This window comes from Lontra canadensis, unplaced genomic scaffold (genome assembly GCF_010015895.1).
Source record: "Lontra canadensis isolate GAN:19392208 unplaced genomic scaffold, GSC_riverotter_1.0 scaffold94, whole genome shotgun sequence".
NCBI classification, from domain to species: Eukaryota; Metazoa; Chordata; class Mammalia; order Carnivora; family Mustelidae; genus Lontra; species Lontra canadensis.
Window position 1 is genome coordinate 5,243,803 of NW_022631088.1, and position 16,859 is coordinate 5,260,661.

A 16,859-nucleotide genomic window follows, 5' to 3' on the forward strand; every position below is an offset into this window, starting at 1 on the left:
GGTGGGGCCAGGCCGCCTGTGCTGGGCGGTGGTGCGTTCAGCCTCGGCAGGAGGGAGCGCAGCAGCTGTGTGCGGGGCTGTAGCTCACGGGGCCGGGGGCGCTGTGACGGCACAGATGAGAGCCCGGTTGTGAGTTGTGCTAGACATGGCTGGTAGTTTGTTATTTCTCAGTAAGCGTCAGGCAGTGGCGAATTGTTTTCTTTTTTGTTCTTTCCATTGTCAAGGTGAGTAAGAAATTGTTAGGTGCCGTAGCACAGATTTATTGAGCATTACAGATCCCGGGAGCGTTCCAGTTCATCTTTACGTGCTGTGTCTTTGCTTCCGTGGGGCTGGAGGTTGACGTTACTCCGTGTGTGTCAAGTCACTAGCGGTGCAGTGACGAAATGAACGGACGGTTGCACGTGACTCCACACTCCAGTAGTCGGGGCCCATAACATCTCGTTCCCGCTTCCTTTAAAAACAAGGGGAAATATATCACACATGCCCCAAGACATACTACCGTACTTGGACTTGCGTGTCCATCCGTTAGGTTGCTGCGCGTTCTAGACTCCTGCAAATTCAGCCAGCAAGGATGACACACATTCTGTCATCTCACGGTTTCTGCGGGTTGGAGTCTGAGCGTGGCTCAGCCTCACAAAGCTGCAGCCAGCGTCAGCGTCAGCCAGCTGGTGTGCTCTTCTGGAGGCTCCTTTGGGAAAGGGTCTGTGTCCAGGCTTACTGAGGTTGTTGGCAGGAGTCACATCCTGGTGCCTGTAGGGCCGAGGGCTCCACGTTCCTGCTGGCTGTCGGCCGCCCTGAGCGCCTGGAAGCTGCCTGCGGCTTCCTGTCCCGTGGACTTCCCAGCTTGGCTGCTCTCCTTCCAGCCCGCAAGGTGGGTCCAGGCTGAATGTGTTGGCAAGACAGTCTTGCGTGATGTTACCGGATCATGAGAGTGACATCCCACAGCCTTTGCCTGTGCCATTGATGAGAAGAAGTAAGCTACGGGCCCCTTTCCCACCCAGGAGAGGGGACTGCGTGAGGGCATGAACAGGAAGCAGGGGTCATGGGGGCCTACCTTTCATCTGTCTACTCCATCCTTCTGCTCTTCTCTGTGGCTTTACCACTCACGTACGCGCTGTGGAAGGATGTATAGTCTTACGCAGCCTCCCCAGAAGGTGTTACTGTCGGTTTAATTTTTGCCAATGAGATGCGTCCGATATGCTCTTTTCAAGAGGTTTTAGTTTATATTTTCTTTATTACTCGTTTAATATGCTCATTGACCAATGAGCATATTCATGTCTTTTCCTGTGACGCTATCTTTGGGTCTTCTGCCTATTTTTCACTTGTGCTATACACACACATTTTTTAATACTGGTTTTTCGATGTTCTTTGTAGGAGCTGCATACTAATTCCTTGTCACTCTTAAGTTTTGCAAATTATTCTCCAGTTTGGGATGTGTCACATTTTCTATTTAGTATCTTTTAATGTACAGAAGTTCTTGATTTTAATGTAGTTTAATTTATCAGTCGTTTCCATTATGGGTTTTGCCTTTTGTATCTTATTTAAGAAAATTAAAATTGTGACTGGACCAAAGGCAACATTTTCGCCTGTGGTTCCTTCTAAAGTTTAAAGTTTTGCCTTTCATATTTTAAATGTTTAATTCAGTGTTCATATATGATAGGAAGATGGGATCCAATCTTATTTTCCCCATACAAATACCAGTTCCAAAACCGCTCAGAGAATGCGCTTCTCTCTGCCCACTGCACAGCCAGCTCGGTCATAAGTCAAAGTTCGTATGTGAATTGGGCTATTTCGGGACGATTAGACTTCCTTATTCTGTTTATCACTGTCTCTATTCAGTGCTGACTTCACTTCTAAAGGTTTAGGTGTTTAAAAGTCCACGTCCTCTAGCTTTTTTTTTTCTTTTGGTGAGCACCTTGCTTATTCCTCTTTCCTCTTCCATGTAAGTTTTTGGTCAGCTTGTTAGGTTCCGTGAAAAGCTCTGTTGAGATTCTGATTGCTTTCGATCAGTACATGTATTTGGCATGAATCAGCATTTGCAGTATATTTGTATACTGTATTTGCAGTATATATATATATATATATATATATATATATATACTGTATTTGCAAATACTATATTTGCAGTATATTTGCAGTAAATCGATGAGGCCTATCTTTCTATTTATTTAGGTTATTTTCAGTGTTTTTCATTAAAGTTTTATAATTTTCTCCATTTTAATCACTTTTAGACTTATTCTAGCTAATATTTTGTTGCCACTCTAAAAGTTACTATATAAAAACATATTTTGGGGGGCACCTGGGTGGCTCGTGGGTATAAAGCCTCTGCCTTCGGCTCAGGTCATGATCTCAGGGTTCTGGGATCCCAGGGTCCTGGGATCGAGCCCCGCATCGGGCTCTCTGCTCGGTGGGGAGCCTGCTTCCTCCTCTCTCTGCCTGTCTCTCTGCCTACTTGTGGTCTCTGTCTGTCAAATAAATAAATAAAATCTTTGAAAACAAAACAAAACAAAAAACAACATATTTTTTTCCTCTTGCTGATGTAGACAGTTAACTTTTGTATACTGTCCTTGTGTCTAGCCTCCTTGCTAAACTGTCTTACTAATTCTAATTTATGTGTGGTTTAAGTGGATAATCCTGTTATCTGTGGCTAACTCTGTTTCTGTTTCATCCTTCTCCTTTGTGTGTTTCCGGGGTGTCTCTCCAGCTACCCTGGAGAGCTGCCGCTGAAATGTGGCATGTGCCTGCAAGGCCAGCATTCTTGTGCGGTTTCCACGTCTTCCTGAACACAACAGCATCTCCCTCCTCTGGGTTTTTATGAATTTACTTGCCTCTAGTGCTTTTTGGTCACTCACTCTGTGATGTTAGTTATGTTTATATGTGCGTTTAACTTCATGTTTTTTGCAGTTGGGCCCAGGGGCACCAGAGACAAGTTCAGGGTACTTGCATTTATATGGGGGTTGCTGAATGATTCAAGGCAATACCTTGAATGCGTTTCAAGATCTTGAATAATTCTTGACAGAGGTACATAATTTGAGACGGTGTCTCTCTTAAGAACAAATGTGACACGAGGTGAGCTCATCAGTCGTTACGCTGGCAGCCAGGTTCGGCTGTGTCTTTGCTGGGTCTTCTCATCGTGTCCCCAGCATCTCTCAGCTGCTCCCTTGCAGATTCTCAGCATGAGCGTAGACTAGCTGTTGTGTGGCCATTCCCATGCCATTTTGTATCACATCTGGCCACTCTTCTTAAGTTCTCTTCCTGTGGGACTGAGCACCAGGTCCTGCTCTTGCTGGATGCCCGAAGGGCAGTGTAATCCGATGAAAACGATTGTGAGTGACGAGAGGAATGACACGTGTGGCGATCACAGCATGGTCACCACTGGAACTGGTGTGTGACGTGGTGCACGTAAATACTGGCAAGGGGCTGTGGGGGGTGTGTTTATTGGCTAATTTGGTGGGACAGGTCACAGGTCACCGCGGAATTCATATTCCTGAGCCATAAAGCTTATGACTCTGTCGAATTCTTGACAGATTTTAAGTATCTGAGAAGTTTCACCACTTTAGATTCTGTACTGTACCGTTTCAGACTTCCATATTTCAGGTTTACGTGAAGTGTGACTGCACCATCTCGCCTCTGAATAGGAGTAACTTACAGATTCTAAGTCATGTCTGCATTTAATGCCTCCTAACTTCTCTTCAACCATGTTTCTTCGCCCAGGTGCCATTGGGCTTCTCCACTCCACTAGAAGACCTTCCCCCGATCCCCCACATGGCGTGCTGCACCCTAGAAAACCTGTATCTGCTGATGGGCAGGGAACTGGAAGACCTAGAGGAGGTCCCTCCAGGAAATGTGCTAGGTAAGGCGGTGCCCTGCCCTGGGTCTCTGTATCTGCCCTCCGGCCGAGAGCTCACCCAGCACGCTGCATGCACGTAGTGAACTCTTGGAAAGAGATGACTCTGATCTCTGTTTTAGTTTTCTGCCCCCCTCCCCCCGCCCCCAGTGTCCTTAGACTTGAACCTACCGCATCTGAGCAGTTAGCATGTGGATTGGTAACTTGCTGTGAGGTACAGTAGTTCTGTTTCCAAAAGCCCTGCTTAAGTAGTTTGGGAACGCTCGACGTGGGGGTTCTATCTGGTTGGGAACAAGAAAGGGGATTCCTGTGTAAAAGTCTAGATGAGTGAGACACTTCTGGTTCTAAATTATTGGAGACTGTTCTGATGTAAAGGTCTGTTGAACTCATTTCTTTTCTCCCTGTATTTTTAACCCATTGAATGTTGCTTTGCTGATAGTGACCAGCTTACATCTGTAAATACTGCTTGTCAAGCCCATAATGTTCATTGGCTTCTGCTTCTGTGTGCAGAATCCACTTTTTGAGGTCCTTAGAGCAACCCGGAAGTCCCAGACTGAGGACCTTCCCTTGAAGCGGCCCAGGGGCCCCGCGCATGTGTGGGGCACCGTGTCCCCTGTACCTCTGGTTTCTGAGTCCTTAGGTGCTCATCAGCCCTAAAGCTATTTCTTGGGTAATTGCTTGGGCTGGGAATTCTCTCCATGTTTTCAAGAAATGGTCCAGACTTCTGGGCCAGGACAGCTCATGATTTCTTTGGATTGGGTGAACTCGAGTCCATGAAATTTGCCTCAACATTTTGCCATTCCCTCACAGAGATCCATTCTTTTCTTTAGAATTCTTTTCCTTTTCTTTTTTCTTTTTGGTGGAGGGCCACAGAGTTAGTAGAATCCTAGCTTTTCATCCGTGTCGCCCGTTCTCGTCTATCCCTTTGGAGGATATGTTGAACGTTGACAGCTGATGGAGCTCTGAACTGCCGTAGCCAACTTGATCAGGAAGGACGTGCGGGAGAAGGATGGAAAACACTGTCTTTGGTTATGACACTACTGTTTTGCTCAGACTCGGTCCATTTTGTTTCTTAAATGGAAGGTAAGGCAGAAGATCTCAAACACCACACTCAAGCGAAAGAGAAGGTGTTTGTAGAGTGAATGGTTTTTGTCCTGTTTCCTCCAACTAAGGCTAGCATTGGCAGTCTTTCCCCGGTAGAGGCTGGGGACCTGACGAGCAGTGGTTTCCGGATCTCCACGTGCTGTCCAGGGCCAAGGCTACGCGGTTTATAAGGAGGAAAACCACCTGTCTTTCATCTGCTGCCCGGGGCAACCCTCCACCTGCCATCTGCTGCAGGAGACCTCTTATAAGCTGAAACTGTCTTCCTCTTGGAGAAAAGAGGTGTGCCTCGTTCCCGTTTACTGCTGTTTGAGAATAATGGTGGGGGGCTTGGTAGGAGGGTGATGGTGCCAGTGATGAAATGTTTGTTCACCAAATTTAGCTGTGTAGAAATAACACAGATGGACACACTTTGGGACAAAGCAGATGAAGGAAGAAAGCCACATTTATTTTGCCTAAGAGTTAGGGCTGTACATAGCTGTAGGTAACCATAAACCGACTGCGGAGATTTGAATTTCACTCAACAGGAAGCCTGAGGATAGGTAGGGCCAGAGTGATGGCCCTCCTGGGGCTGGAAGGAGCCTGGTTCCTTCTGTCTGCCTCTTTGCAATTCTCAGCCTGCGGCCTTTGCCCTCGGGGAACCACGACAGCTTCAGCATCCCAAGGAATCACTCCCACGGTCCTGGCAGGAAGACTTCTCACAGCACTGCTGTTTTCATTTGGGAAGAAATGCCCACTTAGTGATGTTTCTCTCTTGAGATCCTCATTGTTTGTGACTTCTGTCCCATGGTCAGCCCTAGTTGCGGGAGAGGCGAGGGACTGAGTGTTTTACTCTTGCCTCTGCGGTTAAGGCAGGGGGTCCTGGGTTGTGAGTAACCTTCATAGCCTTTGACTAGCCAATCCTTGCTGTCAGCGCCCTCATCCCACCCACGCCTGGCCCCGCCTGGGGCCCTCCTGGGAGATTCTTTGTACGTTAAGGAGGAAAATAGTCACCAGGAGGATTAGGAATGTAACATTGAAGGGGTGGGAATCCAGCCAACCACTTTGATTTGCCTTTGGAATTGAAACTAAAATCATTGTTTTCCTTTTATTAATCCAAATCTAATTGCGCACAGGCAAGACAGGAAAACATGAGTACACCAAAATTCTGGTCCTGGTTTTGCCACCAACTAGTTGTCTGGCCTCCGGCCAGTTGTATAACCTTTCTGGACTTCAGTTTCCCCGAATGATTGGGACTAGAGCAGTGACTGCTAACATTTCTTACGGTAAAAATAGAGCAGCCACTTTAATTTTTTTTCTAGTGAGACTATTTGTGGGTTCCCAGGGCTGCTTTTGTTATATTTATCACGTACTGTTAGATTTGTCATACATTCTAAATGTTAAGGACGAAGTATTCAATACCATTACATGGAGGACATTTTATTGCTGTAGCTAGGAAGTGCATACAAAATTCTACTCTGTACATTTCCTTGGTAAGACAGGGATGGCCTTGGAGTTTCAAGTTGCCACTGTCTTATTGGAGGTGGACATTTCAGTGAGGATGGAGCAAAGTAAAAATTCTTAGTACTTGTGTCATGAAGACCGCCCATGGGTTATGTCAGTTTATCACTGGTGGAAAAAAGTCCTAAGCTTGAGTATCTCTCAGGTCCCTTCCAGCTTTAACTTCTCAGGCGTGTGCTTCTTAGAGAAAAAAAAAGTTATTTCAAGCAATGAGGCTTTTTCCCTTCCTACTGTCCACTGAGGAAAACAGTGGGTTTCCGGAACGGTTACTCAGTTGGGTTGATAACCCATTTATATGGCTTCATGGAAATGTCCTAAGCGTCATTACCAGTGCTGGAGTCAGAGCGACACTTTCAGGCAAATCCCACTTGTCCATTGATCAAAAAATGGGAGCACATGGCGCGGGGCCGCAGTTTCACGAGCGGGGGTTAGTGAGGACTTTCTGAGGCTACGAGTGGGTTTCAGGCAGCACAAACGAGTGGGCCAAGGCTCCTGGCCTGCCGAGTGCTGGGAGCCACACGGCCCAGGAGAAAGCTCGCTCCCAGCCAGGGCACCGGCTGGGACCACCACCACCAGGCTGCCCCGGGAGCCAACCGAGAGCGGGTGTGCAGCACAGGTGGGTTTTGTCTGTTCGCTGGTTTGCGTTCTTGGGGAGATGGGAAGTTTGAAGAAAGTAAGACGGTGGCTGAATCTGGTTGAGCTGATGTACACGTTGCCGTTATCGTTGCTGCCTCCCAAAGCACCGAAGCCCAAAGACAGCCTGTGGTTTTTCCCACATCTGCGGTTCGGGCGCCGTTTGCTGGGACACCTGGTCTCCGTGCCCCGGGGTGTCTGCTTGGGATTGCCAGGCCTGGGTGCTGGAGTTCGAGGAGGCCGCTGCTGGCCAGCTGGGGCCTTGCCTGGGGGTGGGACTGGGGCCAGCACACGCGGCCTTCCCATCAGGCGGTGCTGGGATCTGCGGGTGAGCCTCTAGGAGGACAAGCCCGGAGAAGCTGTGTCCGCTCTACGACCTGGCTTCCCCCGGTTTCGAGCTCATTTGTAGCAGAAGCGAGTCACCACGGCCGGCCCGTACTCGGAGGGAGGAGACGGACTCCACCTTCTGGTGGCACACATGTCAAAGAATTTGTGCACATGTTTTAAAATGACCACACCATGAACCATAGATAATTTCTTGTTTGCTTTTCGACTACAGCAGGCCTGTGACAGGACGCATATTACAAATTAAGACATAGCAAAGTTTATAGTGATCAGGGCAAACCTATAAATCCCGTCTATTTTGCTCCTGTTAACTTAGAGAAAAGGTTGTAATTCCTGTTTAATAAGGACATAATAGAGAATGCTATGACGGATACCCATGTGCTTTTCATCAGAGATGGTGCGGAGTCGGATTGATCAAATGCAGATGAAACTTTCTTTTGGAGAAGGAAATGAAAACTTCTGTGGCATTTTTTTAACAAGTCGGAGCATATGTAGAGTCTGAAGGAAAGTTCCTTCACTGGCACTTGGAAGACGCTGATTTCGCATTTGAACTCCGTTATAACTCACTCGGAGAACTGACGTTGACCGATAAGTGTGGAGTAGAGTTTGTGGTCTGGAAATAGTTGATTTAAAGTTTAAAATCACTTAATTCCAACCTGATGTTTAAAAAACTTGGATAGATGGGACCAGAGAGACCTCCCCTTGTTTAACACACAATAGCCCTTTGTTCAGTCCATACCAGGAACGTCTCTTAAAATAAATGTTTGCTACAGGCTCCTATTAAAATGTGAGGGGAAATTGAATTAGGATTCCAAATCTCTAGCCATTTCTTATGCACTTTCAGAACTCTTCCATATGGTTAAGTCTTCAACATTTCAAGGGCATATTCTGAGGGGAAACATGATATTCCTCTTTTCACAACAGGAGGAAAATAACATTAATTAGCTTTTTTCTGAGCTGGTTTTAGTTCTGCCACGGTGGATTACTGGGTGTTGGGAAGTCGGTGGAGATTGAATGAAAGGTGTGTGTGTGTCCGTCCGTCCGCCTGTCCGTCTGTCCTTCGTCATGTGGGGTACTTGAGGAACCAGAGCCTTTGGCATTATACGCAGAATTGATTTTGTTGTTTCCAAGGAAATCACAACAGTTTGTGACTCTTAAGTCTTTGTGGTACTCTTTGTAATACACTGAATTCACTTACTAGTGAGTTTCTTTTAAATACACCTTTTTATCAACATTTTCACTTGGAATCTATTTTAATCAGTAAATAATAAGTAGCCTTACTGGTCACTTCTAGGATTAATTTTCAGCTGGTTTTAATAGTTTTTCTTTTACAGATGATAGTGATCTTATTGTGTCCTTATCATGTGTCCTGTTTCTTATTTTTAAATCGTCTCCAGAAATAGGATAGGTGCTCGTTACAGCTCTCCTGTTCTGTCTGGTTCCTTCCTAACTTTAATGAAAACACTCCTTTTAGTTTTGGGCTTGCCAAGGCTGTGGGTTCACTTCTCTGATGTGTCATGCTAGCAAAGTATGCTTTTTTTAAAACCAGGAATAGATATTAAATTTCACTGATGTGTTCCCAGTATCTGAAGACAGAGTTCTAGAGCTTTTCTGCTTGCTGTAATTGATGTCATGGATTGCATTTAATTATTTTCTGATTGTTCAGTTGTCCTTCCATTCCTAGAAGGGAAAAAAAAGGCAGGCTAGCGCTCGATCATTGCACATTCTCGCGGTATACCCTTTGGTTCTATTTACTAGCATTTTGTCCAGAATTTTCTTGGCTACTAAGTAAGTTTGGCCTTTATTTTCTTGGTATTTCCAAAATGGGAAGCGTCCTTTCTTCAACCTTCTGGAGCCGTGCTTTGTGATGATAGCCACTGGCCCTATATGCGTATCTACACAGGCTGGTACCAAACAGCATTAAACGTTGACTCCCTCAGATGCGCTTGTCACATTTCAAGTGTTTGGTAACCACGTGTCCCTTGTGGCTGCCATATTGGACAAGGCTGTTCTAGGGCAATTTCTATCGACTGTGATAATTATCTTCTCTTTGAAAGTTTGGAAACTATTCACTCGCAAGATCGTCTGGGCTAGCTACATAAGATGTTTGATTCTTTCAATCTGGTTTATTATCTTTCTCATGACCAGTTCTCACTTTGTGTTTTCTTGCTTTGTTTCTTTATTTTTAAAGTTTATCTATTTTATTTTGGTGTTATAGCTCTTCTATATGAATGCTAAGTGTGATGTTTTAAGGCCTCTTTAAAAGATAATTTTCAGTATCGTGTAGGCCATACTATAGGTGCATTGGAGAAAAGCAGATAGGCCGAGTAAGAGTTACCTCTTATCATAGGGGTGACCACCAGTCCCTTTATACGCACATGTGAGCACACTGTTCCTTAAAATTGTGGTAAAAAAATATAATAATGTAAAATTTGCCATCTTAACCATGTTTAAGTGTATTCCTGAATAGTATATATTTAATACAAAAATAATCATGTTTTCTAACCTGTATATATTTCTCCTAGAGATGATCTCTTCTCATATTTAGAGCTTTTTGTTTCAGTGCATTTGCTCTAACTCCCAGGATGGTAATAAATGGCGGTGCAGTCGTGGGGTCTCATTCCCGACATGGGAGCAGTTCTGACAGACGGTGTACTGGGTTATAGAGCAGATCTGATCCACATGGTCTTTATAACGACATAGTGACTGTAACGACTGTTTCTGCTTACTAGATTAATTTTTTAAATGCAGATAGATGTTGACTTTTATGAAATGGTCTTTCCTGTACCTTTCAGGCAACAGATGCTGTTTTTTTCTTTTTTGAGCCGTTTTATGCCTTAAATCTCAGTAACACGTTTCTTAATATCCATGAGTCACATATTCCTGGATTAGGCTAAAAGTGAATGTATTTCAGTATGTTAATAGAGCAGTGAATTGAATTTGTTGGTGTTTTTTTCATGTAAAATATTTATAGGTTTGGCTGATCTGCGTCTTTTATATACGTGTTTATTTTGTACTCAGGGAGGATGGGCAAGAGCATTGTGCTGGCCACTTGAAACGAACAAGAACTGAGGGACAATTTTCACTGTTTTTTATTTTATGGGACAATTTAAATGGCACAAGAATTTTATGCTCCTTAAGCAGTTTGATGTTAACACCCGTGCAACCGACTCTACCTGGTTGGTCGTCAAGGTTGTGATTTGAAAGTTTTATCAACTGTGATTCTCCCTTTCAGGTTTTCTGGGTTTTTTTGTTTGTTTTGTTTTGTTTTGTTTTGTTTCACTGTTCCCTACATTGATTGTGGCACTTCATGCTCTCATAGGGAATCACGTATTTCAGATTGGTTATTCAGTTCATTTGCATGGATACGGGTATCGATATTGGTTATAATAATGACATGAGAAAGGAGCATCTTTTGGTGTTTCCCGTGGGCCGGGAGCTGCTGCGGATTCAGGGGCGAGGATCTGATCTGCTCCCTGCCGGATGAGACGGATGCATTTTACAGCTGGGAAAACTGAGGCTTGTGAAGGTTGCAGTCATCTGTAGAGCAAGCTGGGAGGTTTGTCTTCCTGTGTATCTTGTGTTCTTTCACCTTCTGTTTCTGCGTTAATTGGGGTTTGGTTTGGTTTTGTTTTGTTTCCCCTTTTCTCTGTTAAGTCTTGCTTGGTGGTGGTTTGTTACATGGCATTTTTACTTCTGTCCTTAATTGATTCCTCATCTATTATAGGTTCTTAATACATTGATTGAGTGCCCTGAGGAGACCTTCTGTCCTATGTATCAGATATTGTTTTATTTCATTTATTTTTTTAGAAGAATTGGTTCACTTTTTTTCTCTTCTTCTAATGAATGTGTTTATGGCCTGAATCTTCATATAGCCTTGTCTGGATTTCTTTAGAGTTTTATACATTGTTTTCTTTATCATCGAGGTTTTCTGGGTACCTCCCAGCCAGTGGACCGCAGCCGCACGGCTACAAATGCGGGGCCTCACATGGAATGTATCCAGGTCCTCACATGGAATGGTTAGCCTGTGCTTTGGCAAAATGCTTATCGCACAAGTTAAGTTAGTGTGTCTGTTAGTCCTTTCTTCACAGACTGAAGTAATCGTTGTAACTATGTAATTTCTTTTGAAAATTATTACATGTTTGTAACCACAGCATCTCGGAATAGGACTTTTCCTTTCTTCCTGTTAAGGGGCACTGACAAGGTAGAGGGCAGATTTGACCTCTCTTCTTGGTATTTTTAATGCATGGCAATGGGGAGGTCCTTTGACTTTTGTAAATGGTTTAATGAAGGTGGGAAGATGTCCTTGATGATTGATACAATAGTCTTCTTGTTGACAAGGTGAAATTTGACTTTTTTCCAGTAGACAATCAGCTGATTGTCAAAAGTCCTGAAAAATGTGCTCTCTTAGACCCCTAAACTGAACACGTGGCCCCACGATGCAGCAGCTCCGCTTGCAGGTGTGCACGTCGGAGAAGCTTCGAGTGCGCTCTGAAGGCCACGGGTGTGAGAGTGTTCGTAACAGCGCTGGTGCTGAGAGCCGGAAGAACAGCTGGTAACTGCCTAAATATCCATGGGCAGCAGAATGGATGGTAAGTTACGGCGCAGCCGTACTGGGGAGGAATGTTACAACCGAGCGAGAGTGAAGGGCTTCACACCACCAGCCATCGGCTGGGGTTGGGCTCGCAAATGCAGTGGATTTAGACAACAAGCGAGTTGGCAAGCATTTTATAGAGGTTGAAAACATGTAAATACCATGTGTCATTGAGGGACGGATGCGTGTGTGATGCATAAAGCCGGGAAAGGTAGACTGTGAGTTCGAGGTAGTAGCTCTCTGGAGAGAGGACTCGGGTGAGGAGGAAGGTCCGCTGATCTGCGGAATGTCTCCTTTCTGCAGATGCCTGGTGGGCCCTCCATTGTCTGTGCTATTTTTCTTTTTAAGTTTTTTATATCTTGAATGTCATCTCCTGTATTTTTTAAGTTCAGAGGAGAGTTGGTGTTAATATCTCTCCTTGACGTCCTCGGTGCTGTCTTACAGAACTTGTCCCTGAGGACTGAGTTGGGAGATGGGACGTGTATGGGTTGGGGCTGGGATACTCTGGGTTACATTCCCGCTGAGCAGCTTTTAGCTTTGCGGCCTTAGGTGGGGTGCTTAACCTCTCTGCTCCTTAGTTCCGTCTTGTAGATGAGGATAGCAGAAGGCGGTGGGTGGTAGCCTTTATTTTGTTTCTAAAAATATCGAAGGGCAGAATGTTAATTAAGTAATGAGGTAATTACCATTGATTTCCACGGGAAATATCATTAATTGGCAAAAGTCACACATATAAAGAAAATAAATCCCGAGTGAAACCCTTAATTATGAAGATTAAAGAACACTTTTCTCATCTAACATGTCATTTATTTAAGTGAAGTTCTTTTTATCTAATGAAAAAAAACCCGAGTAGGCCATCGTCAGCATTTCAGTCCACCCCTTATTGTAGCAAAGCGCACCTGAGAAACGTCTTCCCGCAGGATGTAGGAGAGAAGTCAGGTGCCCTGGCTGTGACCGAAACTGCTTTGACTCATCCTTACTCCCAGTTACTGAGTGACAAAGGATGGACACTTGGGTTAGCTTCCCCAGGAGAAAGCTCTGGGTAGCAGAGATGGCCGGGAATTAGTCTCCCAGAGAAGCAAGGCGGAAGGGGCGACCCGGTGAAGCCCGAGCATGGGCAGCACTGATGGAGCTCCACTCCAGACCTTGGGTTGGAGCCTGACTCCAGGCGTATGCACGTGGAGAAGGAGTGGCCGCCTGGCCCAGCTCTGGCTTGCCGGCCACTGTTGCCTGCAGGACCCGTTTGAAGCCCCGTTCCCGGGTCCTGAGCTCAAGGTGCTCCCCCAGCAGGCAGGACCCCATGGCCTCCTGGCCTAGGGAGCACGTCTGCCCCTACTTGTTATTTGTGCGGTATTCTCAGGAGCGTGGTTTGAGAGACCTCGGCTCTGCTGACACTTGCCCACCTTTCTTCTCCATTCATCGTCCTGTTCTCTACCAGGTCCTCTGTACACTCACAGTGCTCTTTGGATGTTTCATGTTCTATAGATCCCGTGCGCTCATTTAAGCTCTTCTGGGGCAGGGACTAGGTTACCTGTAAAGTACATACTCGGGCTTTTTCCCCAGACGCACAGCTCTTGTGCCAGCACAGTTTAGGAAGTAAGCCTCACCCACCCCTGAGTTTTGCTCCCGCTTCTGTCATTAAATTTCCACCGATGCTGTAGTCTGTTACTGTGTTCTGCTTTCTGTCCTGATGGATTTCCCAGTCTATATTGTTTGGTTTCAGTGGTTTCAACGATTCATTTGTTAATCTCATTTTATCACTATTTATTTCAGTAAGTTTTTAGCTGTTCTTGGACATTTCTTCTTCCATGTGAACTTGAGATCATTTTAGCTCATTCCAGTACATTAAATATCTATATTAAGACATTGTATTTATGAAAGTGAATCATGGGGGCACCTGGGTGGCTCAGTCAGTTACACATCTGCCTTCAGCTCAGGTCATGATCCCAGGGTTTTGGGATGGAGCTCTGCATTGGGCTCTCTGCTTAGCAGGGAGTCTGCTTGTCCCTCTACCTCTGCCTCTGCGCTCTCTCTCAAATAAATAAAATCTTAAAAAAAAAAAGTGAATCATGATCGTCTTTTACTATGAAGCTTATAATACAGAAAAACTAGGTAAATGATCATTGTAGGTACTACCAGTGTAATGTGTTTTCTTCCAGATTTCTGTCTGTAAACACACATCCATATGTACACCTGCTTCTATAAAAGGAACTCATTTTATTGTGTGAGGTTATAAATTCATTTGGGAAGAACTGACATCTTTATCTTCTTGAGCCTTTTTTGCCGATACAGAGCTAAGGAAGGGCCGTGATTTATACCCAGATCTGCATTGTATCCGTCTCCCAACTTTATTACCAAATCATGTGAACAATTAAAATCATTCCGGTACTGGTCTCTTTGGGGAAGAAGCCCTTTCCTTTTTCACGTGGCGTCTTGTGTTGTGGGCCCCAGACCTACCTCCCTCAAACTGAGCCAGTTGACGGTTGCCAGAATTACTTCTTCTGCCCCAGGGTCTTACCTAAGACAGGGACTTCTGGTATTGGTGAGGTCTGGGATCTCTTATGTTTAATTCCTGGAGAGAGCAGTTTCTCTCTTAGTGGCACAAGTTAATTCTGGTATGCCTGGGTGACTTATAGTCTAGTTCTGCTTTTCAAAGTTTAGATTTGGTTTGCCCAAGCATTGGATGAGACCTTTTTCTGTGTTGCCATCGATTTTCTATACTTTTTACCTTTCTTGAGACATTTCACTTGAGATTTGGGGTGGAGTGATTTGGGGAAGGGGGAAGGGATACCAGTGTTTCTGAAGAGCCTTTCTTTCTCAGGATCCAAAGTCTCTTTAAAGAAAAATAAAATACTTTTTTTTTTTTTTTTAACATGTAGTGAACTGTTTGCTCTGAAAAGACAAACCTTTGCTAACTTTCATAGACTAATCATTCTCTCACATTCAGGCATTTCGTGTTTGCTATACATTCGACTCTGTACTAGGTTGGACTTTTCATGCTGGGTGCTTAGATTTAATCTTCCAGATTATTTACAGACCTTTCACAGTTTTGCTCCCAGACTAACATAGCCCTGGGTTTGTCGGTTGAGATCGCTGGCAAGTTGGCCACACCCATGGACCTGAATCTGTGAATCTGTATCCGAATAAAATAAGGTTGTGTCACGTGATGTCTTACGGCCTTTCTTTGTCTCTTAGCTGCTTTTCCAAGAACCTCCCCACTGTCCTAGACCTGGTTTCCATCTGTTTCAGTTGCTTTGCGGGGCTCAGCATGCCCCTTGCCCTCCTCTCTCTCTGTGGATTGCTCTAGCCGACGCTCAGAAACCCACAGGTGCAGGTGCCATTTGGCGTCAGATTAGGAGCCGCACCCCCCACCCCCCAGAGCTCTTCTCATAACCAGGAGCTTTAAAAAAGCAGCCTTCATCCTGATTGGATGCGCAGGACCGTGCCCCGAGAGAGGTCTGGAATGGCTGGCTCGGACTTGAGCCAAGTCAGAAGCGTTGGCACCTTCTCTGATCCTCATTTACACCAGCCTTGATTTCGGGGCTGAGGCTGAGCGGCTACGCCTGTTTTGGGAAGCCACGCAGCCCGGCGGGGGAAACGCAGCTGGTTGGTCCTGCTCTAGCAGGGGCCGCAGCTGCGCACAAGAGGGCAGCCTTTTCCACGGATTTCCATCCTGTCTGAGGCCGGACAAACAAAGGAGGGTGTCTCTGAGCGCTGGCCAGAGCCCACGTGGGGAACTTGTAACTGCTGACTGTGTCTATAAAGAGTGTCAGGCGGTCGGATGAAGGGGGTGTGTGTGTGTGTGTGGAGTGGGACCGAAGTGTGTGTCCATCTGGGGGCCCGAAACGGTGCGCTGTTGCCCAGCCCAGGCTCCTGCACATGGCGGGCAGGCCTGTCTTATCACTGGAGGGTTAGAGACGTCGGAGTCCTTGGGACAGAGCAGTCGCTCGTGGATGCGGATTTGCTGTTGGAGCCTGAGGACCAACTTCGTAGCTGTCCCTGAAACTTACTGTGGTGCCTGCTTGCTCTCGCTGTCTTCCTTTCTTTCTCTTGCCCCTCCCACCTCTCTTCCCGGTGCTAAAGGCATCGTTTCAGTTGTATACTTGTTTCTTCCCTTGGTTTCCTTCTCACCTTCCAAATTGTTAGGACTCCTTTGGTTGTCTGCGCGGAGGAAGCATCGTTAGGGAAACACATGCTGTTGGTAGGCATGTTGGAAGCAGAATAGAAAACATTGCTGACACCGTGCTGTCCTGTGCAATTAGAAGCACGTCGTCCCTGGTTTTGTTTTACGGCTCCCAGGTGACTGTTAATTTACAGCAGCTCGGCACGTAAACGCATTGACGGTCGTATTTCAAAGGATCGGGGTCTTCTGGCTCAAGCGCACATTTAAGGCAAGAGTTGCTGTTCCTTCACCGTTGGAGCTGAACGTGTCCTACGATTTGCCTCTGTAAAAGCTTCAAGAAATCAGATACACCTTGAAAATCAAAGGCCAAGCCCCTCTCCTCTGGGGGTGGCAGTGTGATAGGGGCATGTTTTCTTTCAGGTTTCTACAAAAACAGCAATTAGTAGATTTACTGCGGAATAGTTGTTTCTCTTCAAAGCCGCGAGCCTCCAGTTTTTCCAAAATGACCATCATTGTCTCATTTTCCAAACAGTTTGTATTTGCAGATCTTCTGTTAACTGACACACCGAGAGATGCCCCATTTATGAATGTACTTGGATGAGGTCTCAAGCGACTTAACCCGCACTTGCTGCGCACCAAGGGCATGCCGGGTGTTCAGTGAGTCCCTGTCATTTACATTTGTTTATGGCCGTGGTAAACTGATCATGTCGCTTTGCCGA

At 45.6% G+C, this 16,859-nt stretch overlaps 1 protein-coding gene across 1 annotated transcript in view; it reads left to right on the top strand.

The window, feature by feature from the left end:
- EFL1 (elongation factor like GTPase 1) overlaps positions 1-16,859 on the top strand; it is a 115,365-nt gene that overhangs the window by 42,184 nt on the left and 56,322 nt on the right. Inside the window, exon 15 of the mRNA XM_032836777.1 lies at positions 3,715-3,853. Coding sequence (XP_032692668.1) covers positions 3,715-3,853 — 139 coding nt within the window. The remainder of the gene's footprint in view (positions 1-3,714; positions 3,854-16,859) is intronic.